Source organism: Raphanus sativus, chromosome 5, assembly GCF_000801105.2.
Source record: "Raphanus sativus cultivar WK10039 chromosome 5, ASM80110v3, whole genome shotgun sequence".
Classification (NCBI taxonomy): Eukaryota; Viridiplantae; Streptophyta; class Magnoliopsida; order Brassicales; family Brassicaceae; genus Raphanus; species Raphanus sativus.
In genome coordinates this window covers 39206726-39228714 of record NC_079515.1, presented here as the reverse complement: position 1 = coordinate 39228714, position 21989 = coordinate 39206726, and the positions used below count along the sequence as shown (strand labels likewise).

Below are 21989 nucleotides of genomic sequence, written 5' to 3'. Positions count from 1 at the left end.
ATGATTCACATATCTTTATGTCCTAGTATCATATTTTACTCATTATTCTTATCATATATAGCGCATTAATTTAATTAAATGATGGTAATATATTTAAGACTTTCTTTTTGATAAAAAATAACATATATCTCTCGATTTGTGCGTGTTATCGTTTCAATTTTATCGAATGTCGGAACGATATACCCTTAAAATTTAGATGAGTTTAGTCTTCTTTTTTTGACTAAAGATGAGTTTAGTCTTTTGATCACATAGATGTGGAACGGAATAAAGGTTTACCCATTACAATATAAGAAGCATTATTTTGTATAACATAGAGAGAAACTAGCAATCATATTGGCAAAGACATTGCTTAGGAACCGGAAAAGCAGTGAACAAATCACATATTCCGTTTCATTTGTGATCAGCAATGCACTTTTCTCTGCACTTGTCTTCTCCTTCACATGTCCACCTAACAAAACACTTCTTTGCTTCTCCTACCATTTTGTTATTTCCTATTCATATAATCAGAAACAAAATCACGTTGTTTTGAGTTTCGGTTATTCTCAGTTTAGCCCCAAAAAATAATCAAACTATAACTAATAATTTACCTGAAGAAGTGATGAAAATGACAATTTTAGTATGAGGAGAATAGTAGAGAAAGAGATCTTCATATTTTTTTTCCTGGTGTTGGGAAGATTGAAAGTAGGCTTTAGAGTTTGGGCTTACAATATCTATCTTATTAAAGTAGAAGTACTTTAAGCTTTTGTTTGGTAACATGGATAGTAGTCTTTAAAAAAATTAAATTTTGTTTGGTAACAAAGATAGTAGAGAATTTTGTCTTTTCTTTATTTAAATGATAGATTTAAGTATTTAATATCTTTTCCTAATTTAAATAATAGATTTTTTAAATAGAATGAATCTTAAACAAAATAAATTTCCTAATAGATTTTTTTGTTAACATTTAATAGTTTTCAATATTTATTAATAAAAATAATAAAATAAAAATCACACATCAAAATCAATTTATATATCATATAGATAAAATATAAAATATTTTATTTATAAATTTTTAGTATAACAGTTTTATAATATAAGTCCAATTAGTTATAAATATTAGATTTTTATATGATACACTGTGATATAATAGACGATTAAAATCACATAATATAATTATTTAAAGTAATATATAAATTTTTTGTTTTAAAATGTTATAGCAACAATTATGTAAAACATATTAATTTGCACGCACACACACACACACATATATATATATATATATATACGGCCACGGGTAAAACTACAGAAATAAACAAAAACTAGATTTTGACCCGCACACCCGTGCGGGTGTATATTTTTATAAAATATGTTATTTTTCATGTCAATATTAGAATTGAGCAAAAATCCGAATCCAAAAAATCGATCTGATCCCGATCCAAAAAAAGTTCCAAACCCGGATCAAAATTGATTTAATATCAAAATTTTGGTATTTAGAGAATTAAAACCAAATATGATCTAATACCAAAGTATTTTCAGATACCTGAATGTATTCGAAATAGATTTATATACTGATATATATATTATTTTTTAGATTTAATGTATATAAAAACATTCAGAATATATATAGTCCTTATAAGTTGGTTTAAATAATTGAAAATATTTACAAATAGTCAAATGTAAATATCTAAAAAGTTAAAGTATACTCAAATCACCAAAAATATTTAAAATAATTATTGATTGCCTATCCAAATATTTAAATGAAACTAATTTATATGTTAAGTTCATGTATTCTGATAAATGTTATTCAAATTTATATGTAATATATTATTTTGTTTATATATTTTGAGAAATTTAAAATATATAATAAATTTTAAAATAACTTAAATGAGTTATCCGAACCCGAACAAACACGCAAAGATCAAAATCATATAAACAATCAACGTTGCCGTATATAATTTTATTTTTAGTTTAATCTGAAAATAAAAGACTGTCAATATGATTTGTTGTTTTTATTTTGTGGTTATCTGGAACTGGCTCATTCCAGAAAAAAAGTTATCTAGAGCTGATTAATTAATAAAAAGTTCATGTTACACCTAGAATAAGGATTTCGTACAAACACTTATAAACGTAGATGAGTTTTAAAGCAAGGTGATATTACCCTAATCCTAAACATGAAATTATTTTCACAAAAATGAAAATCCCGATAGCATATCTGACCCTGATTATAACAAAGTGATATATTTCCAATTTCCTAATTCTGGCGTATTTGCTATGTGAATAAGAAAAAACAATGTGACTAAAAGAATGATAAACAAAGCTTCAGTATGTTGCTAGAGTATATAGACGGCTCTTAGAATCTATCTTATTAAAACAGAAACATTCGGTTGGACCTAACATTTATTTTGTAAGTTTTTAAATTAAATACACCTTTATACTTTATAGTTAAACATACATTAAATCACTAATGTTCCTTTCTTTATACTACTATCTATGTTTCCAAACAATATATTTATTTCTTTATACTACTATCAACGTTTCCAAACAATATATTTATTTCTTTATACTACTATCAATGTTTCCAAACAATATATTTTTTGTACTACTATCAATGTTTCCAAATAATACAATAATTAATCTTAATTATTTTATATCTATCATTTTCTCTTTAAAATTTTGTAGAAACGTCATAATTTCATAAATTGCAAAATAGTGAACTTTAAAATTTCGATTATAAGACTACAAATTATGAAACTATTACAATTTAAATCCAATTAGATTACATATCGGTCATCCATCAGTTCAATCGGTTAGTCTCGGGTTTTAGTGATTTTTTAATATGAATATTCTAAAAACATAAATTGAATTGTCAGATCTCCGGATTAACCGGTATAATCACAATCGGGTTGAATTTAAAAATACTGATTTAAATGCAAAAATATTTTAAATACACACTCTTTAAAAATTACCAAAATATTTATTAAATTATTAGTGAAATTTTTCATGTTAAAATATCCCGCGCTTCAAAAGCGCGGGTCAAAATCTAGTCTATATTATTAAAGTTGAAGTACAAAACAGAGTTGTTTGGAAACATGTATAGAAATTAAAAAAAAAGTGTTTGGTAACATAGATAGCCTGTAATTAATACTATTACTCTTTTTTGTTAAGAATATGCACGCCATAAATTTACTAACAAGCTAATCTAATTAAATTCTTACGTATACAAAAATTGACTCTGATACCTCACTCTACTTGGTCGTCTTAAAATTAAAAAAAAAACAGAATTTCATAACATGATAGCCAAAAGACAGAGCTTAAACAATCGTGTTTGTCATCAGAGTACTGTTTCAAATACTTTGGTTTGTGTTTTATATATGATGTATAAGTGCTTGAATAATCCTGCTTGATCACGAAAATGCCATGTCAATCCGAAATAATTAAAGATGAACCAATTTGATAATCAGAGTGCATCAACAAACATCTCTGCTCCGCAAATGTGTAATTAATAATCCAGATAAAAATCTATAATTGTTCAGATGATGTTTACACCAAATTATCAATTGATTATAGTGAAGTTTTATCAACACCATTAAAACATGATCATTCCTAAATTATACCCTTAATGAATATTTTAAGTTTTCCAAAATACCCTTATTTTTACAAAGGATTAATAAAATTCATTAATGGCATTTGAGTCTTTTAGTTTTGGGCCTGCAGAAATATATTTTAATGGATCAACAAAAATGGGTTTACACATATTTATAAAATATGTTACTTTTATTTAATATAAATATTTTATGTTCAAATATTAGACATATATATTCTGAAACTAAATGAATAAAAAAACATAATGACACTATAATGTTATTTTCTTAAATCTATGAATCATAAATTTAATTTTAAATCTAAAATAAAAAATAGAAAAATACAAACTTATAATAGGTCATTAATAACAAAAATAAACTAATATTGTCATATTAATAAGTTTTTATATTATCTTTTTTATTTGGATGACATAATAAAAATATCATCAAAGTTTAAAGACCACAAATTTATGTATTATTAAAAAGTATATGATTAATTTAATAAAAAAAACAAAATACTATAAGATATTTTATGTTTTATTTGATCATTTGGTATTAGATCACAGGTTAATAATGAATTTTTGGGTTTTACCGGGTTTTATCGGATTTTTAATTAACGATTTTTTCATTAAATCCGAACTAGATTATATACATGGTACGGGTCTTCCAGTTCAACAGATCTAGGTCGAATATGAAAACACTTCTTAAAACTCAACATTATTTTCAAAAAAAACTTTTAAATTATATGTTCTTTAATAAAAAATTATAAATTCATTCGAATCACTCTTGACCAAATATTTGTTTTATTTATTTTTATTTTGAAGAGAAAAAACAAATAATAAAAATATAAAAATTCAATTGTTATGATTTGAAACAAAAATAATAGTAATTTGTAAATTAATTTTCGGTTAATAAGTGAAAACAACCCGCGCTTTTTAGCAATATTTTATATAATTATAAATCTTTAAAATTATATAATAGACCAAGTAGAATTTCGGATAAAACATTGTTTAATTTATTACAAACACAAAACGGTTGTATGACGCATTTTAAATTTCGCCATACTGTACACACTATTACAAACCCGCATAATTGAAATTTGATCATGTTACGGTTTATATAATTAAAACGAATAATAGTTAATCTTTATACTGAAAAACAACAAAAAGAAAACCCCGTCCTTTCAAGGGCGGGTCAAAATCTAGTTATGTTTATAGACAAATTGCAAATATGTCATTCCTATACATATATTCCTTACCTATTTGATGAGTGAGTTTCTTTTTCTCAATCATTTGATGAGTGTTTATCTTCTTGTTTCTTATCTAGAAAAATATCTTCAATTTGACTAGGAACATTAGATTTTCTGCAAAAACTACAACTCTACTTTTTATTAGGCCTACTTTTTATCAGTGAAAATATATACTTATTCTGTTTTACAAAAAATGCCAATGTGATATATTTCACAAAACTTAAAAAATGATAAAATATAGTAATATATTTGTATCCAGTGATTAATTAAATAAATGATAATAATTTATATAAATTTTTATCAATTATTTAATAGGAAAAAATGTAGAATAACATTCTTTTTTTTTAAATATATGAATGCCAATTTACAAAAAAACACTATTTTTAAAACAAAAAATAATAATTTCAAAATGACATTGACAAAATATAAAGAATAACTTTATCTAATCCTCAAAACGCTGCGTTTTACATTCCGATACGGTGAGGGTTTTTCTCCATCTTCATTCTTCATCCTCTCGACACCTGAGAGAAACTCTAAAACCCTAATTGTTCAGAAATCAACCTCCATAGACACCAAATGTCATCGTATTCGAGAGCCCTCAAGTACATTTTCGGGTTAAGATCCGATCCAATTTTCTCTTCGAATTCTCTCTACTTCTCCGGCGGTCCTCCGATCCCGTCTCAGCACCGATCAATCACCTCCACAGCGACGCGTCACGGATGGATGGATTCGATCAAAGGCGTCTTTACAGGAAACAAGGATACTCCCGTGGAACAATCCAATCTACCCGTTGAAGACTTCACTCTTCTCCGTAAGTTAGTTATTACATTTTGAGTTAAAACTGATTGTACTCATCAAAGGTTGTCTCTTTTGGATGCAAAAGATAATCAAAGGTTGTCTCTTTCGATGCAAAAAAATGATTCTAAGATTCGCCAATGAATCGAAGAATGCTAAAGTTATTACATTTTCTCTAAAAGTTGGAACTGTGTGTTGGTTTGAGTATGGACTCATATCAAAGGTTGTCTCTTTGGATACAAAACTGATTCTAGGGTTCGCCGATGAACTGAAGAATGCTAAGAGGTTAGGGAAGTTCAAGCAGTACATTGTGGGTCGAAGCAGTGAGGCCACTTTTGCAGATGCGTTCGAGAAACAAGAAACCATTATGAGGTACCTTGGAGCTCGTGATGCTACAGGAGAGGTTGGTTTCTTTCTTTCTTTCTTTTAACATCAAATGTCCTTTACAAAAAGGCAAAAAGATCATCTTTTTAGTCGAGTCTATTGACTCTGGCAACTAGGTTTTCTCTTGATGTGTAGAATCTGCAACCGAGTCACAAGCAAGATGCGGCTAAGCATTGTAACTGCACCATAGCGGATGTGGAGAATACCCTGTCTAAGTTTACTTGGGCTAGGCAAGCTCACAAGAAGATGACGGAGTTGAAAGATGGAGGCAAACCATTACCAAAGAATATGGGAGAGGTACTTTTTTAGCTCCATACCCTTTTTTATAATAAGAGTTGGTTTGCTTTGTTGTAGCTTGGTTGTTTTGCATGATCTGTTGGATTTGATGTTCATTGGTTAGAAACTGGAGTATCTTCTTGCATTATCTCGGTTGTTAAGATATTCGTTTACAATCAGACAGATCATTGTTTGGTTAAATATGCTGTTTACCTTTCTGTTACACCTATTTAGCTGATACTGAATTTGATATCTTGGGTATATTGAAGCTGCAAAAAATGATGGGGTCAACCCCAATGGATATGGCGAGATCAAACTTAGCCAAGAGTGGGCAGATCAGCAGGAATGCACTTTGTCCCTGTGGTTCCAAAAAGAGATATAAAAGGTAAACAATTTTGAAGGAGCTTTCCCCTTTTTCTTTTCCAATACGCAAAAAAACTGTTAATGAAGAGCTGCATAATTAGCACCTAAATGCAATTCATCATCTTGCTTTTCTTTCTTCTTCCTTGAAGATGCTGCGGAAAGGATTGAGGAAGCAGTAAGTTGAACTCAAAACATCCAGAGATCGAGTTTGATCGATCATCTATTGGAGTTTGTTTGTTTGATTAAGCCACAGAATCTTTATGAGTTTTTTACTTTTAGCTCTTTCTTGACTTCATTTGCTTGTTATGGTGTTTACAGCTTCTGCTGTTAATTGGATTCTAGACCATTCTTAGTGTTGTATGCAGACTTATTTATTTTTGTTTCGGAGCCTAAATAAAATCTACAAATACAGTTTCTGTGTTCTTTTTTTTGTTGCTTTAGTGACTGTTTATCTCTAAAGCTACCTTATTTATTATCCTAATTGTTGAAAATTCAGTAGTCATTTAGATGAAAAAAAGAGAACAAATGCATACAAATGAGAAGAATAGAAGGGTTGGATTCAATGGTCATCATCAAGCCCTTTTCTTGATCTTTGCCACAAAGCTGTGACTCTTTATGTTTAGCTTCCTCAGCTCCATTGAGTCCTCTAATTTCTACGGCATTTCACTTTCGCTTGCATTAGATCTTATTGACAGTGAGAGTGGTGAGAGCGTCCCATCAACAGCGTCTTGTGTATGAGTTTGAAGAGGAAACTTTAATTTCATAGCAGCGAAAATTTCGCAGGAACGATCAGTTCGTTAAGGCAGAAATGGCGCGTGGCTTTCAACGGTCTGACTAGAGAAGGGTTTCTTCTACTTATTTATTTATACTTTGTCTCCCCAATATTAAACTATATTTACGAAAACTGCCTTTAAGTTATTTATTTCTACATTCCTTCCCCAGTATTTATTTTATTGATTACACTCAAAACACTTTTTGTCTTTCCTTTACATTGAGAGTCACTTCTCACATGTGAGATACTTTTTGGTGGAACCTACAAGTGTTTTTGACAAATTTATCCTTTGTGAGAAACAAATTGTGGACGACTAATTATGGATGACCAACTAGTGATGCATGATGATTTACTTCCACTATTACAAATGTGAAACTTTTTTAAAAAAAATTGATATGATATCATTAACACCATGTGGACACTAATTTAAATGAGTGATGCAGTCCACAAAACTTGCAACCACAATGCTTCGGTACACAATAATACGAGTCTTTGCGAAGATTAAGTATGGACATGGACTAAGGCTCATGTGGATGGGTGTAACTAAGGCTTAAGAACATTATACATGAAGCTTGGTAACTGTCAAAGAGGTTAATGATTTGAACAGAAAAGACAAACAAGAACGTGAAGATTCACCTAAAAACAAACAAATGAAAACAGCACAAGAGCAAACATTTGTCGGGAGATTGTAGAATAAAGACAAAATTTACATGAGAGAAACTGAGATGATAATATTTGGCTAATCATCTGTATACCACCTTACTCTGCTCCTCCTCTGTTTCTCGTTCTAGCTCTGTACACAAAAACCACATCACAGAACCAAATCTTAGCTAAAAAACAGGAATCAAAACACAAAGGACAAAACGAAGGATTCTATTTTCCATAATTATCCACTGTCAGAAAGTTTATATGCACAATTAAGCTAAAATCTTGAAATCCACAAGAGCCACCCAACGAAATGAAACTAACATATACAAAAAGCTCCAAACTTTACCCAGAGTATCGTACGGGGACTTCTCGTCGCTCTAATTCGATGAGATGCCCTGACGAGATTCTTCCTCTGACTCACACCAAACCAAAAGTTCAAATCTTTAGACGTGATCCATGATGAAGATGGAAACGAATTCAGTACCCGATTTCTAAATCTGACGTTTTGAATCATAACCCTAACCTTTGAAGAAACGAAAATGGCGTTTGACTTGATTTCATGTGTAAGTGTGTCGGAATGCTTCATAGAGACGATTTAATTCGGCTTGAGACATGTGTTTTCGACGACAAACGCCTTCTCTAGATATTTTCGGGAATTTGAGATTTAAAATTAAAGCATAGAGAGAGAGTAGCACACGAGATGATGAAAGTATGGATGCATATTGGATTAGCACACGAGATGATGAATAGAATCGAAGGAATGTTGTTCAATCGAGTGAGATGAAATTGGAGATTTCTGGGTTTTTTTACGGCGTCTGAAGGTTTCGAAGGAAAAAGGAAGATGATTCAGTTGGGCTTTGTTTTGTTAAGGGGTATTAGAGTCTTTTTGATATGATAATGTGTGTCTCGAGCCCAATGTGGCTTAGAATGAAATAGGAAAGTGGAAAAGTGTGTCTGGATGTAATAATTTCTTTTATTATCTATTGTACCTGTAACTTTTGTATGATTAATATTCGCCTCACTGTATCCGACTTGGTCGTTAGCGTCTTAGCGAGGACGATCATACGTATTCGCCAAACAAATCTCGAACCGTTTGTCCTTTTTCTGGAATTAGGATTCCATACAATCGAGCCAGATGCGAATTCTCGGCGAGATCGCGGAGTCGCCTTTCGTGCCTTCACGGCTAAGCCCTAATCCGACGGCCGCCGCCGGAGGTTTTATCGGCGGATGGGTCGGAAAGTGCCATGGGTTTCTCCACAACACGGTACTAGTCATCGCAGCTATTCTATTCGTCGGTTACTTAGCGTACGAGGCGAAGAAGAGTTTGTCGAAGCTCTCGAATCGGAGATCTTATATTATGATCGCTTATTACGGATGCCTTTGGCTTGTCAGCTTGCTCAATCTTGCTTGGTGTTGCCTTCAGGTTTGTTTAGGGTTATGTTACTTCTCAAAGATCAGAACTTTATATTGAAGAAACTGTTTTTTTTAGGATCAGTAAAGGTACAAACTTTAAGGTGTAGTGGTTAATTGGTTGTGTTAAGATGCTACCTAAGATGAAATGGTTTAGTCATACTATGTTCCCCTTCAGGTTCGTTGTTGTTTTTAATCATATACTATGTTGTTCTAGAGTTATGTTACATCTTAAAGATCAGAACTTCACATTGAAGAAACTGTTTTCTTTTAGGATCAGTAAAGGTACAAACTTTTTGAAAAGCTTCTGGATTTGTTGTAAGCTGTATTGTTAACTAATTGGGTATGCAAAGATGCTTTTACTTGGTTTAGTCTGTTCATGTACTTACTTTAGATTAGATTTCGTGTGTTAACAAGTTGCTCTGTTTTTTTTTCGATTTTTTAAGTTTTTTTACTTGATCTTATTGTTTAGGCATGGGAATGCACACCTGGGAAAGAAGGGATTTGGAATGTATTGACTCTGTTCACAACATCTGGAATGTTGTTTCTGGAAGTAAGCTTGGTAGCCTTTCTCTTCCAAGGAAACTATGCAAGTGGCTCTGAAGCACTGACACGGACTTTCCTCATCTCTGGGCTTGTTATAGGTCTTGATTTGCTTCTCAAGGTAAACCATTCTCTTCATAACTCTGAGATGTTACTTTGTAGATCATGTCTCTTCTGTAGACTGTAGTTGATGAGATATATGCGAACTTTCACTGTCTGGTTAATCCGTTAGAGCTTTCGTTATTCGTTTCAGGCGATCTATCTCTTTGGATTTGGGGTACAGTTGTTTATTGACAACAATGAACATATACAAAAGGTCAAATGGGGATTATGGGTCATCCACAAGCTCTTGCTTGCGGCCATTTATGGGATGATATTCTTCATGTACAACTCTAAGTGGAGAGAAAGATTACCAGGTAAAAATCACATCGACCACTCCTTATGGGTTGCTTAGTTGTTCTTTGGTTTCTGTCACTCATCCTATCAGTTTTGTTTTTTTTTTTCTTTTCGTTTTGACAGCAAGACCTGCTTTCTATAAGTACATAACTTGCATGCTCGCCCTAAATGGACTCTCCCTATTTGCTTGTACTCTTGCGGCAAACGGCGCTCACTTTGGATTGTGGTAAAAACCCTTAAACCTAGAAGCCTCAAGGTGAAAAAGAGTTTTGCTTTGTTTCTTAACGTAAAAGAATAAAATGCTTTGCAGGTTGTATGGGATCACAAGTGTTTGTTACCACGCCTTCTACCTTCCTCTCTTGTATGTTACTTTCCTTGCAGACTTTTTCCAGGTAACTCCCTCTCTTCTTCATCGTTACCATCACCTTAACACCCCCCACGGCCATACGATTGTTGCATGATCAAATGATTTGGTGCTGAAGTTAACTTTGGTTTTGATGCAGGAGGAAGATCTGAACTTGGAGAACGTCTACTATTCAGAGATGAAAGATGCTGGATTCTTTGATGCTGATTGGGAATAATTAAGAACCTGTAGATACAAGGTGGAATAGAAATGCTTATAAATCAAGCTATTGTCACTCACTTCCTTTAGGGCCTACGCTTCTTGTGCATGTGTAAAGACTCCTTGTACATTATATGATATAACAGTTTGCTTAATTCAGAAAGGGAAAAAAAAAGAAAAAACTTTCATATGTAAATGAGATTTTCATTCAATGTTATTCTGAAATTTCCAAACACCAAAAGTTTCAGGAGAAGAATAGCAATGCGTGGATACAGACACTACTAAAACAACTAGGACAAGGACAAAGTAGAAGATTCTTGAGACATTAAAAGAAAACGACAGAAAAAATATGAAGACAACAAACACAAAGCCTTATGGTTTTAACTTTCATTGAGAGGTGGCTATTATACTAAATTACTTCTTCAGTCCCACGAGCTCTTCAATGAGTTCAGCAGCTTGCTCCACAGTTGCAATCTTCTGTGCTTTCTCTTCCGCCATTTCGATATCAAACGCTTCCTCTAAACCCATCACTATCTCAACCTGCATGCAGAACAGTCGGTTAATCAGTATTAAAGAAAACTCTACAAGTTATTTATTCACACAGAGAATGATTGTATGAGTTTACCGTGTCGAGAGAATCTGCTCCAAGATCAGCAAACTTGGTTTCCGCAACGACTTTTTGATCTTCTTTGAGTGATAGTTGCTTCTTGACAATCTCAGACACTTTCGCTACTGTCTCTGGTTTGGCCTAATAAACCAAAATATCCTTTTAAGAATACAAGAAAATGAGAAAGAATCCGAACAGGGGTGTGTACAAGAGAACATACTGCGCAAGAGACTGAGAGGCGAGTGGGGATTGAACGACGTGGGTTGAAGGAGAGATTAGTTCTTACCAAAGCAGGCTTCTGGAAACTAATCCTTGATGGTGTTGCCTGTTGTTCATCACCACAACAACAAAAAAAAACATTTACATATCAAAACACAACTCAATGGACTATTGTTCTGTTTTAGTATTCATAGCCAAATCTCGGAAGATGTGATTCAAATAAATGAAGGCAGATCGAAAAATTTTACAGCCTCAAATGAACACAAGTTGTCTGAAATGTAACAGATTAACAAATAAAAGGAGATTCATAAAGCTAACATATTTTAATCCTAGATATAATCAACAAACAGCAAATATATAGAATCGGATGCGAAATGATCTAAAAACGTAACGATCAGAGCGATCTGGTAAATAAAGTGACGATTTTTTAGAAGAACAAGAAGATGTTATTACCAGAGAAGTGGCTTGCATGGAGACCGAGGCGCTGAAAGTGGTCGCCATTGTCGTTGTTCACGAGAGAGATCTGCTCGAGAGAGAGATGGGAAAGATGGCGGAGTGTACAAAGAGCGTGTTGTCCCGAGGTAGCTGGCTTACATTTATAGCCTTGACGCACTAGGAACGACTTCGTAAGGTGATAATGTGGGCCTTGTTAGGCCTGTTAAATCCTTAAACCATGCAAGTATTCAGCCTCATCAATACTCAATGAACCGGACTATATAATGCAACTGAATTTCAGCCTATCAATTTAATTGGCCCGTATAAAACTATTTAAGCGACGATAATGATTTATATGGGCCCAAGTTAGTCCTATCTTTAGTCTCCTTCGCTTCTGTGTGTTTCAAGGTACCCATTACGACTGTTCACTCGCTGATTTGCCTTAATTTTCTCGGTAGAAAGCTATTTGGTTTGATTTGATAGGTTTATCTAATGAATTTTGCTAGATTTGAAGCTGATTCGTATCGATTTAAGGTTTAATCTTCATGAGTTTTGTGATTTGATAATTTTTTTTTAAATTTTTGTTTGCAGGAAGTAATATAATATCAAATGGGTAGCGAACGTGATTCGGTAGAAGATAAAGCTGCTGCTCGTAAAGAGGCACTTAGAGCTCTAAGGGCAGCTCAGGAGCTTTCTGAGAGCAAGGAAGAGGAGGAAGATGTTGCTGGAGACGAAGAGTGAGTATGCTTTGTTTGTTCTTTGGCATCAATCATTGATATTTAGGAAAGGAACGATCTGATTAGCATGTTGTGGTTCTTGTTGTGTGTTTGGATAGAGCTAAAGGAGCTTATCTATTGCTTTGAGATTGCCTTCTCGTGTATACTGTGCTTAGGTGATTGGTTTCGTTGCTAGACTGTTTTTTTTATTTTTTTTTGCTAAAATGTGCTTATTGCTTCTTGGATTTTGACAGTGGTCCAGCGATGAAGTTTAGAAATTATGTTCCTCAAGATAAGGAGCTTCAGGATGGTAAAGTTGCACCACCGGAGCTACCCAAGTTCGAAGATCCAATCACTGCTCTCCCACCTTCAGTGGAGAAGAAAGAGGTTTGTGATTGCTTTACTTTTTTAGTTACTTGGAATCGTTACTTGTGAGTCCGCTTAACTTACGTTGGATATTTATCAATAATAGGACGCGTTTGTAAACATTGCTCCAAAGAAACCCAACTGGGACCTCCGAAGAGATGTCCAAAAGAAGCTTGATGAGCTTGAAAGGCGGACTCAAAGGGCATATAAACTCATGGGTACGTGTGGCAACTTCATCTACATGCTTACTTGATCTCATTCAGAGAAGTTTACTTTAAGTAGAGCAATGCATAATGAATATATGTAGTAGTACTAGGAACATTCAGTTTTATTCACACTGATCTCTTGAAGGCTATCAATAAAAATAGCCATCTTTGTTATTATTTAGAATTTTATTTTGTATCCTACTCTTTAAAACTCTATCATGGGCACTAACATTCATTTTATTATTGCAGAGGAGCATCGGAAAGAACGTGAAGCTGATGAAGACGTAATAGAGAGTTAAAGACCTGATGATCACCATAAAAGAGCATTGCTACTCATTTTTTGTATATCTGACTATTAAAGCTTCTGTCCGAAGATTGAACTTTAGTTTAAATCGTGTTTAGATCGTAAATGGAGCTGTATTTGGCTGATTCACTTTGGTCCAGTTACTTTTAGTCTATGTTGACCAGTAAATCCCTTTGGTTTAGGCTAAGGTCGGTTTAGTTTACGTCCAACCTAAACATAGTGATTCCTGGAGCCTGTGAATGTTGGATTTTAACTCTTAAAAACAGAGCATTGGTTAAAATTTAGTTTATTGTTTCAGCCACAATTAAAAACATAAGTCAGTTTTTACTCTTTTCTCAAAGCTCAAAATGTACAAATATTAGTAAAGTTTTCAACACCATCTCATCTAAAGTCTTGGGCCTTCTATCGACCGCTCTGCATTCACGTCCAGTTCTCCATGAGTCCGAACTCCAAATAGAAGCATTATTCTCCAGCAGGAAGCTCTGAGTAAACTAAACCAAGATTTATGCTTTCGAGATGAACAAACATTGAAGCTGTAAGGCAATAAAAAGGAAATGGTGATATTCATCACCAACATAGTGTATGTTCCTACCGTTGTTGCAATATATTAAAAAAAAATAGCAATCTACAAAGGCTTCTGTATCAGGAAGAACATATGAAAATATCTACCAAGGTTTTTCTAATGTCAATTCTCTCTATCTTCTTTCTGACTAAAATCAAATCATCTTCTCAAAGTTAAGAACCATCACGTCGATGAATATTGGTGTTTCACAAATTTCAACTTGACAAACACATTCACATAATGCATTCTTTCATGAGTTTTTCACCTTTTCGAGTAATTTACCTCATAAGTTATCTAGCTATAGCCACCCTGTAGTTGAGGATTAGATCCTCAGGTTTCTTCCATATAAACGTCCGCACAGTTGCCAAACTCCACTCTGGAGATAAGACCTGATGTAATCACAGAAAAAACAACCTTGTTCAACCACAACTGCAAACGTTTAGTTAGACCAGTAACGAGCCAATTTTACCTGGTTATTACATAAGATCTCAATGGAAGGTCTGAGTTTCTGCCAAGGCTTTGATCCAGACGTTAGCAATCCATTTCCTGCAAACAGTTGCTGTGGTCCTCCTGAAACACTTGCTCCATCAACAGCTAAACTATCCAACGGACTGTCAAGGACCATCTTTTCCACAACGTAATTGGTAACCTGCAGTTGCCCAAAAAGAAGCCACTAAATAACAGAAAGTGCAAGCATAACTTGTAGGTTTTAATTTACGGATAATTTCACCTTGTGAACTCTTAAGATCCGGGGTGCACTAAGTTTCCCTAGTGTGACCACCTGCACATTTGAGCCTTCACATGGATGCAGAAAGAAGCTTAATCTGAAAATTTAAAAGACCTTTCAATGTAAGATACGGTGTGCTTTATCTATTTATAACATTAGTGAGTAAAATTCTAAAAGTCCTAACTAATTTTTTTATTAGAGAACAAGATGGTGGCGTGTACTTTGTATTTTCTCTAGGTGGAAGACGATTGTTCAAGATAGCGTCCAGGGACCACAAGGGGAAGTCCTTCTCATCTTCAGTTCCAGTAAACTCAGTTATCTTCTTTCTCCATGGACCTCCTTGAGAACCCTCAGTGATGATGGACGGAGGGGAGACAGAAGGAAACTCAAATGGAGGATACACCGGATCATTTGCAGCACTGTTGTCTTCACTTTTGGAAGCAATCAGATTCTTTTTGGTATCTTTTACGGATAGAATATCTCCAGAGGCAAGAACTTGGGGTTTTGGTTTGTGCTTCTTCTTTGCCAGCCAATGACCCAGCAAGCCTTTCAGTGTTTCACGACCTAGATTAATCTACAAATCACACAATCGAATGACAAAAGATTCATTAACGCTGTGTAACAGTAAGATCAAAGTCTTAGGTTAACTTCAACATAAGTAAAGATGCAGGAGTTTTATCAACCTTATCATCTTCAGGTCGCCCAGAAATTTTGAGGTCTGCTGAATACATCTCAGCAGAGAAGCATTGTGGAGTCTCCAAATGTAAGGACAAGCATCCAAGTCGTGTATCCACAGTAAACCACGATGGAATGCTTACCTGAAAACATATCATAAAGGTACACAAATCTGCTAGTCCTTACTAAAGAAAAAGTATCATAATCCTTGAAAATGTATCAAAGCGACTTACCATTTCAGAAAGTTCTTCTTTCTTCTCTTCAAACGATATCTGCAAACATGGGAACAGATGATTTCAGGATTACAAAAGCGTGTACATATAATCTATCAGAAACTCAAATAAGAAGACTAAGTTTCACAGAGACCTTCCCATAGTCCTCTACCACAACACCCTTAGTTATATCCCATAGTTTCACTGAGTCACCTGCGTCCTGCAAAAGAAAAAAAAAACAGCAGATATAATCGACCCTTCCATTAGTCTATCAACGATGGTCTTACCAAAGCATTCAGAAAAGTTTATTTCACCTTGGTTAAGATTTGCCTTTTATTATTCAAAATTTCATGCTGCACAATCGGCTGGCTTCCTGGAATAGTCATTAAAGGCTCCTTGTAGGCAGGGGGCTGCAGACAAGCCAAAAATTAGACACGTTGACTCGAAAAGGTTAAACGGAAGCATTTCAAGGAAGAAACTATATATTTTATTACCGGATTTAGTCCTTCCAAGGACACTCTCGCCCTATTGAAAGACAAATTCCCAGCCAAGAACGAGCCACCTCGTTGAAAGACCTTTTGAGGACTCTGTACTTCGGCGGGCCATCTCTCTACAGAGGAGTCTATTGTTGCAATCCATATACTATCATCTTGCAACGCTAATTGCTGAATCGGATGTTCTTTATTACACATCAAAACGCTTTCTCTTGTTGCCAAGTCTGTCAAGTATAACTGACAGAAACAAAAACCACATAAATGAAACTGAAGAAAGGAAGTTATACTTTGGAGGAAATTTTTGCAGTCTACTCACAGATTGGTCTCTTCCACCGCTATAAACATGAGTAAATGATGGGGTGCATGCAAGCGCCCAAACAGAATCTGTATGCACCGCATAGGTATGAAGACATCGCTGCTGACCTAGATCCCAAAGTCTAAAAATAAATGATGAACCAGTTAGAAGAAATGAAATGATAACTACAGCTGCAGCCACAGGGCTCATAGTTATGAAGAAATTAAAGAGATAAAGACCTTATCATAGAATCAGAGGACCCAGACAAGCAAAACCTGAAGTATCAAGGTGAGAAACACAAGGGAAATATATCAGACAGAGAAGAAAATAGACACTTGAAAGGACCCAAAAGAAACCATAGCTGGAGTGAACATTTATATAAAAAAAAAAACAGGAAAACTCACCTGCCAGTTGAGTCTAGAAGCAGCACTCTGACATTATCTGTGTGCCCCCTCAGCTTCATAGTTTTTGAACCAGTTCTAGGGTCCCAGACACGCAAAACCTGCAATAAACAGAAAGAACAGAGTAGTATTCAGAAAACATAAACCAAAATATTGTCTGTGTTCTTGTTATTATCAGGTATGTTCCTTGCAGCCTAAATTGTTTGAGTACCTTCTCTGTTCCACCAGAGACGAGCATCGTCCCTGCATCATTCATCGCCAAAGCATAGACGGACTCCTTATGGCCTTTGGCAATTGTTGGTGTGTACCCATCGGATGGTGATGACTGCACAGAGATATTGTTGCTCGAACCAACGTTTCTTAAACTTGCAACGGGCTGAGAGTTCCCAACGCCATTTGCACCGTTTGAAGAACTATCTTCCATTGCATCATTAGGTTTCGTAACTGGTGATAAAGCAGCTTCGATATCCCATATGAAAACCTCCCCGCCAAGGCCACCAGATGCAACAACATTGCTCTAACAGTTACGACATCAAGAAAGTATCAGAATGTGGTAACGAGAAGTTCATATATCATACAAAATGCGCACCAGGTGCAACAATACATTTAAAAAGGCATGGAAGAATGAAAATTACATTTTTTGCCGCAACTGCCAGACAAGTAACATAGTCCGAGTGCTGACGGAGAGTCCTCGTACAGACTCCATCTGATAAGCTGTCCCATGTCTGGAGTGTGACAGAAAAATTAAGCCGCATTTAGAACCCGATTTGGTGGTATAAAAATAACATTGCAAAAAGAAGGATATCTACTGCTAGCAACTGTAACAAATTCAACAAACCTTGACGGTAGTGTCTGAAGAACAAGAAACAAGAGTGCTTTCACCAGCCAAAGCAGCGTCATTCACCTGAACAATCAACAAGTGAGATTTAAAAATGATAAAATGTACAACAGCACAAGATTCGCCTCAGGGAAACACATGATCCTAATTACTAATAATTCCAATACAGTTAAGACTTTGAGTGTCAGAAAAAAAAAGAGTTCATACCCAATCAACATGAGACTCAAAAGTAGCTGAGCAAAAGGACGAATCCTCATCAAAAGCCCATCTCTTGAGTGTACCATCACGACTCCCAGTGAAGAGGTAGCTCTGATCACTGGAAACAGACGACTTCAACACATCCAAGCAATTTACGCCAGCACAGTGCTGCTGCAGTGTGAAAAATTAAGAGAACATAACACACTGGTTGAGTAGTTGAGAGAATAGATATCAAAGGAAAGGTAACACAAGCATAGCAGCTATAGATATATATTAGTGTCAAAACAAGCTTTGACCTTTGAGTCGTTAGCATCATTTAAGACATAGGTAAGCTTTTTCTCTTTGCGAGTGCGGACAGAACCGCCATTACTCCCAGAACTTGCAACCCGGTGCATCCTGAGAAAGGAAAAGGAGACAAAGAAAAAAACAGGACGCAAGTGACTAAACAACCTACTTTTCAAACAAACTAGTGTTATGATCAGCAGCGCTGTTCCAATTATCCAATCCGAAAACGAGCCCAAATATTGCTAAGTCAATTTTGATCAATTACTATGCAATTTCACACCTTTTATATCGATAAAACAATCTAAATACCTTTATATGAACTTCCGATGTAATCGATGATGATTCACTACGAGACTCAGACACACTTTTCAAACCCTAGAATCGATCTTTCTTTCGCGCGGGAAGGAATCGAGATTTGGGGGAATCAGATTGATCTGAAAACCTCGAAAGTTTGCATAATTTGGGGGAAAAACAAAAATGAAAGAGTCTATACAGAGAGCAGCCTGTCTGTTGCAAGGCGATTGGCGGCGAGTCGGAGATTTTTTTTTTTTTTTTAATCGGAAGAGACGATATGATGAACACAAACTCTTTCAAGGCTAACTTGACTTACTTGAAATATTATTATTGTTTTTATTTATTTAAGGATAAGCTTTATATCAATTCCTTTTTTAATGTGTTACATTACATATACTGATACATATCGTTTAAGGTGTTACTGTTTTCCTATTGGTCGGATGACTTTGTTATTTAACTTCTCAAAATCATAGACAGGTAATTACAATTTACAAGACAACCAAATCCAAGTATAGGGAAAAACACATACAAAAAAATTATGTAAACTAAGGTGTAATAAAACCACGAATTATCAAATTTATAAATATTGTTTTACAAAGAAAAAACAATACTTTTTACACTTGATTCAGGATTTCATTATAAATATTATTTTTTGGCATCAAATATTCTTTATATATAGATATATACGTATAAGATATCATTCAATAGTTTAAACTTTAAAGCATCTTTATCTAAAATATTTCTAATATAAAAGTAATATATAAAATAAAATTGATAATTAAATACTGAATGATCCAATTATTCCAATACCATTTTGGAATATTATTTATTGATAAAAAAAAGAAAGAAATTTACAGCTTTCAAGATCAGTAATTACGATCTTAATCAATAAAAAGATTAAATCACTATATTACTAATTATAGTAAGTATCTCTCTCTAATAAAAGTGACAAACCGTCCACTAGTTTCCTTAACGACACAGATCTCTCTCATCTCATCAATCATCATCATCAATGATGTTTCTCTCCTCGCCGACGATGCAGAAAGGAATATTCGTGAGCGTTCCGGTACTCGTCCTCTCCGTTTCCTTCGCAGCTGCCGTCTTCTTCCTCCTCTCCTCCTCCTCCTGCTCATGTCCTTCTTCTCCGAACATAGCTTCCCTCGGAGGAAGCGTTAGTGACGTGAGATTAGAGGAGAGGATATCGACGACGCGAGAGGATATAGAGTGGGTTAGAGATCTGATTAGATCGAATGGTTTGCATATGCAGAAGAATGAGCTTAGGAAAGGCATCAATCCTCGCACTAGAGATCAACAACTCGCAGATCTAAGACAGTAAGCGCTACAGATTGATGTTAGCTTAGTGAACAAGTTTGTACGTGAAATTCACTAGCTATGCCTATGCCTATGTGTGTTTATGGTCTCTTTAAGTGATTGGAAAGTGAACATTTGATTGGATCCAACAAGCTCCGGGTCTGTGTCTTTGAGATTCAGCTGTTGATTGTTTCTTGTGTAGATTGGTTTTTAACCAAAGTGTAGGGCTTTTGATGAGATCTTATCATGTTCTGCTCTTGTTTCTTAGTTCTTAGCTGTCACCGTCTTTGCAGAGCTAAATCTATTGGTAAAGTTATGATCTTTCATTCCATTGCTCTGTTTCTAGAATATGAAAAGACTTGAGCTTTCTCTCTGTGTAGATTGGGGTTTTCACCAAAGTGTAGGGCTTTTGCGATGAGATCTTCGTCAATGTTCTGCTCTTGTTTCTTTGTTCTAAGTTGTCACTGTCTTTGCAGAACTAATCTAGTGGACCGTGAATCCGTTGCTCTGTTTCTAGGATATGAAAAGACTTGAGATTTCTCTGTGTGTAGATTGGTGTTTTTACCAAAGTGTAGGGTTTTTGATGAGATCTTCATCATGTTCTGCTCTTGTTTCTTAGTTTTTAAGTTGTCACTGTCTTTGCAGAACTAATCTAGTGGTAAAGTTATGATCTTTCAATTACATTGCTCTGTTTTTAGAATATAAAAAGCTCAAGCTTTCTCTGTGTTTAATCATTCATTACTTATCTGATACCATTAAGAGTTGAATATTCAGGTACAAGGGTATATCTCATTACGAAGGAGACGAAGCAAACAACCACACAGCTCTTCCATGCCCTGGTGAGTTACTAGTCGAGCAGCATCACAGCAACTACGGTGAGCCGTGGGCAGGTGGCCGCGACGTATTCGAGTTCTTGGCTCAATCATCCAATCTCAAACCAAACTCTCGCGTCCTCGAAATCGGATGCGGCACCTTACGAGTCGGTTTGCATTTCATCCGCTATCTCGATCCAAGACACTTCCACTGCCTTGAAAGAGACGAGCTTTCTCTAATGGCTGCTTTGAGATACGAGCTTCCATCACAAGGTCTTCTACACAAACGGCCTCTTATACTCAGAGGAGAAGATATGGAGTTCAGCAAGTTTGGCTCGGATGTAAGCTATGATCTTATATACGCGAGTGCGGTCTTTCTTCACATGCCTGATAAGCTCGTGTGGACTGGACTCGAGAGGCTGGTGGAGAAGTTAAAGCCTTATGAAGGGAGGATCTTTGTGTCGCATAATGTCAAGTTTTGTTCAAGGTTAGGTGGAGACGAGTGTGGAAAGAAGCTAGCGAGTTTGGGGCTTGAGTATCTTGGTAAACAGACACATGATAGCTTGCTGTTTAATCACTACGAGATCTGGTTTGGGTTTAGACGGGTGAAACCATAAAAAAAACAAAAATTTGTCGGAAGTAGTTTAAATATGGGTTTGGTGACACGCCATTGCTCTCCATTATCTGAGGATTGGATCAGAACTTGAAGGAGAGAAACGTCCACAAAAGCTTTGAAGTACACTCACTGGTTTTTTGGTCAGAGAGATACGTGTATTGTGCATGTAATAGCCAAATGATATAAGATACGAGAGTAGATTCATATTATTCTGTAACCAAAAAATATTGTTTTCATATTTCAAGAGTTGTTACCTTTTGTTTGTTTATCGTTAGTTTGACAAAGTCACTAATTCGACAAAAGACTAAAACAAACAGAAATAAAATGGACAAGACTTGGGTTCACCCTCTATGGTGAATCTTTAAATTCACCACCTCCTTAGTAAACAATCAAAATGCCAACTAGATTAATGATTAAAAGATATTAAATAATTTTTTCAAAACCAAAAAAAAAAATAGTGT

General features: G+C 34.8%; 6 protein-coding genes, 1 long non-coding RNA gene and 1 pseudogene across 10 annotated transcripts; 4 read left to right on the top strand and 4 right to left on the bottom strand.

The window, feature by feature from the left end:
• Positions 1–321: 321 nt before the first annotated feature.
• LOC108860976 (putative defensin-like protein 184) lies at positions 322–650 on the bottom strand (annotated as a pseudogene).
• A 4536-nt stretch (positions 651–5186) lies between these two features.
• LOC108834600 (uncharacterized) lies at positions 5187–7046 on the top strand. The gene is made up of 5 exons (XM_018607926.2): positions 5187–5617; positions 5856–6004; positions 6121–6282; positions 6531–6646; positions 6774–7046. Exons 1-5 carry the CDS (start codon positions 5383–5385, stop codon positions 6790–6792), a joined length of 681 nt encoding a protein of 226 aa, XP_018463428.1. The 5' UTR covers positions 5187–5382; the 3' UTR covers positions 6793–7046.
• An 884-nt stretch (positions 7047–7930) lies between these two features.
• Positions 7931–8943, bottom strand: LOC108834603 (uncharacterized). Its single transcript, XR_001946856.2, has 3 exons — positions 8568–8943; positions 8391–8456; positions 7931–8189 (listed from the first exon to the last, which is right to left on the bottom strand). It is a non-coding gene; the product is annotated as an uncharacterized LOC108834603 (long non-coding RNA).
• Positions 8944–9042: 99 nt separating this feature from the next.
• Positions 9043–11151, top strand: LOC108834601 (protein CANDIDATE G-PROTEIN COUPLED RECEPTOR 2). The gene is made up of 6 exons (XM_018607928.2): positions 9043–9467; positions 9927–10118; positions 10251–10413; positions 10517–10619; positions 10704–10785; positions 10897–11151. Exons 1-6 carry the CDS (start codon positions 9180–9182, stop codon positions 10972–10974), a joined length of 906 nt encoding a protein of 301 aa, XP_018463430.1. The 5' UTR covers positions 9043–9179; the 3' UTR covers positions 10975–11151.
• On the bottom strand, positions 11139–12389 carry LOC108834602 (acyl carrier protein, chloroplastic). Its single transcript, XM_056986622.1, has 4 exons — positions 12235–12389; positions 11783–11887; positions 11581–11703; positions 11139–11495 (listed from the first exon to the last, which is right to left on the bottom strand). Exons 1-4 carry the CDS (start codon positions 12280–12282, stop codon positions 11370–11372), a joined length of 402 nt encoding a protein of 133 aa, XP_056842602.1. The 5' UTR covers positions 12283–12389; the 3' UTR covers positions 11139–11369.
• Positions 12390–12540: 151 nt separating this feature from the next.
• On the top strand, positions 12541–13935 carry LOC108863376 (uncharacterized). 3 transcript variants are annotated; one of them, XM_018637779.2, is made up of 5 exons: positions 12541–12624; positions 12808–12953; positions 13187–13319; positions 13405–13516; positions 13754–13935. In XM_018637779.2, the coding sequence occupies exons 2-5, from the start codon at positions 12826–12828 to the stop codon at positions 13801–13803; spliced, it is 423 nt and encodes a 140-aa protein (XP_018493281.1). In that variant the 5' UTR covers positions 12541–12624; positions 12808–12825; the 3' UTR covers positions 13804–13935. The 3 variants fall into 3 exon arrangements, with proteins under 3 accessions (XP_018493281.1, XP_018493280.1, XP_018493282.1); XM_018637778.2 differs by having other exon boundaries at positions 12613–12670; XM_018637780.2 differs by lacking the exon at positions 12541–12624 and adding an exon at positions 12649–12699.
• Positions 13936–14078: 143 nt separating this feature from the next.
• Positions 14079–19109, bottom strand: LOC108863375 (uncharacterized). 2 transcript variants are annotated; one of them, XM_018637773.2, is made up of 19 exons: positions 18805–19109; positions 18507–18606; positions 18220–18381; positions 18013–18078; positions 17810–17899; positions 17386–17691; positions 17178–17275; positions 17013–17048; positions 16795–16915; positions 16479–16715; positions 16299–16394; positions 16139–16204; positions 16006–16044; positions 15781–15915; positions 15319–15671; positions 15101–15194; positions 14840–15019; positions 14653–14759; positions 14079–14341 (listed from the first exon to the last, which is right to left on the bottom strand). In XM_018637773.2, the coding sequence occupies exons 2-18, from the start codon at positions 18603–18605 to the stop codon at positions 14661–14663; spliced, it is 2277 nt and encodes a 758-aa protein (XP_018493275.1). In that variant the 5' UTR covers position 18606; positions 18805–19109; the 3' UTR covers positions 14079–14341; positions 14653–14660. The 2 variants fall into 2 exon arrangements, with proteins under 2 accessions (XP_018493275.1, XP_018493279.1); XM_018637777.2 differs by having other exon boundaries at positions 18220–18378.
• A 634-nt stretch (positions 19110–19743) lies between these two features.
• LOC108856537 (uncharacterized) lies at positions 19744–21796 on the top strand. Its single transcript, XM_018630365.2, has 2 exons — positions 19744–20121; positions 20875–21796. The coding sequence occupies exons 1-2, from the start codon at positions 19802–19804 to the stop codon at positions 21527–21529; spliced, it is 975 nt and encodes a 324-aa protein (XP_018485867.1). The 5' UTR covers positions 19744–19801; the 3' UTR covers positions 21530–21796.
• The last annotated feature ends 193 nt before the right edge of the window (positions 21797–21989 follow it).

Bases quoted from the DNA above. Each gene is read 5' to 3' on its own strand.
- LOC108834600 (XM_018607926.2), top strand. From the start codon at position 5,383: ATGTCATCGTATTCGAGAGCCCTCAAGTACATTTTCGGGTTAAGATCC. The intron at 5,618-5,855 runs GTAAGTTAGTTA...AACTGATTCTAG, and splicing joins TGAAGACTTCACTCTTCTCC to GGTTCGCCGATGAACTGAAG. The intron at 6,283-6,530 runs GTACTTTTTTAG...GGTATATTGAAG, and splicing joins TACCAAAGAATATGGGAGAG to CTGCAAAAAATGATGGGGTC.
- LOC108834601 (XM_018607928.2), top strand. From the start codon at position 9,180: ATGCGAATTCTCGGCGAGATCGCGGAGTCGCCTTTCGTGCCTTCACGG. The intron at 9,468-9,926 runs GTTTGTTTAGGG...CTTATTGTTTAG, and splicing joins TTGCTTGGTGTTGCCTTCAG to GCATGGGAATGCACACCTGG. The intron at 10,786-10,896 runs GTAACTCCCTCT...GTTTTGATGCAG, and splicing joins TCCTTGCAGACTTTTTCCAG to GAGGAAGATCTGAACTTGGA.
- LOC108834602 (XM_056986622.1), bottom strand. From the start codon at position 12,282: ATGGCGACCACTTTCAGCGCCTCGGTCTCCATGCAAGCCACTTCTCTG. The intron at 11,704-11,782 runs GTATGTTCTCTT...TTGGTTTATTAG, and splicing joins GCCTCTCAGTCTCTTGCGCA to GCCAAACCAGAGACAGTAGC. The intron at 11,496-11,580 runs GTAAACTCATAC...TTCTGCATGCAG, and splicing joins GAGCAGATTCTCTCGACACG to GTTGAGATAGTGATGGGTTT.
- LOC108863376 (XM_018637779.2), top strand. From the start codon at position 12,826: ATGGGTAGCGAACGTGATTCGGTAGAAGATAAAGCTGCTGCTCGTAAA. The intron at 13,320-13,404 runs GTTTGTGATTGC...TATCAATAATAG, and splicing joins CTTCAGTGGAGAAGAAAGAG to GACGCGTTTGTAAACATTGC. The intron at 13,517-13,753 runs GTACGTGTGGCA...TTATTATTGCAG, and splicing joins AAGGGCATATAAACTCATGG to AGGAGCATCGGAAAGAACGT.
- LOC108863375 (XM_018637773.2), bottom strand. From the start codon at position 18,605: ATGCACCGGGTTGCAAGTTCTGGGAGTAATGGCGGTTCTGTCCGCACT. The intron at 17,049-17,177 runs GTGAGTTTTCCT...TTGATACTTCAG, and splicing joins CTTCTAGACTCAACTGGCAG to GTTTTGCTTGTCTGGGTCCT. The intron at 15,195-15,318 runs GTACACGCCACC...TTAAATTTTCAG, and splicing joins CCACCTAGAGAAAATACAAA to ATTAAGCTTCTTTCTGCATC.
- LOC108856537 (XM_018630365.2), top strand. From the start codon at position 19,802: ATGATGTTTCTCTCCTCGCCGACGATGCAGAAAGGAATATTCGTGAGC. The intron at 20,122-20,874 runs GTAAGCGCTACA...TTGAATATTCAG, and splicing joins CAACTCGCAGATCTAAGACA to GTACAAGGGTATATCTCATT.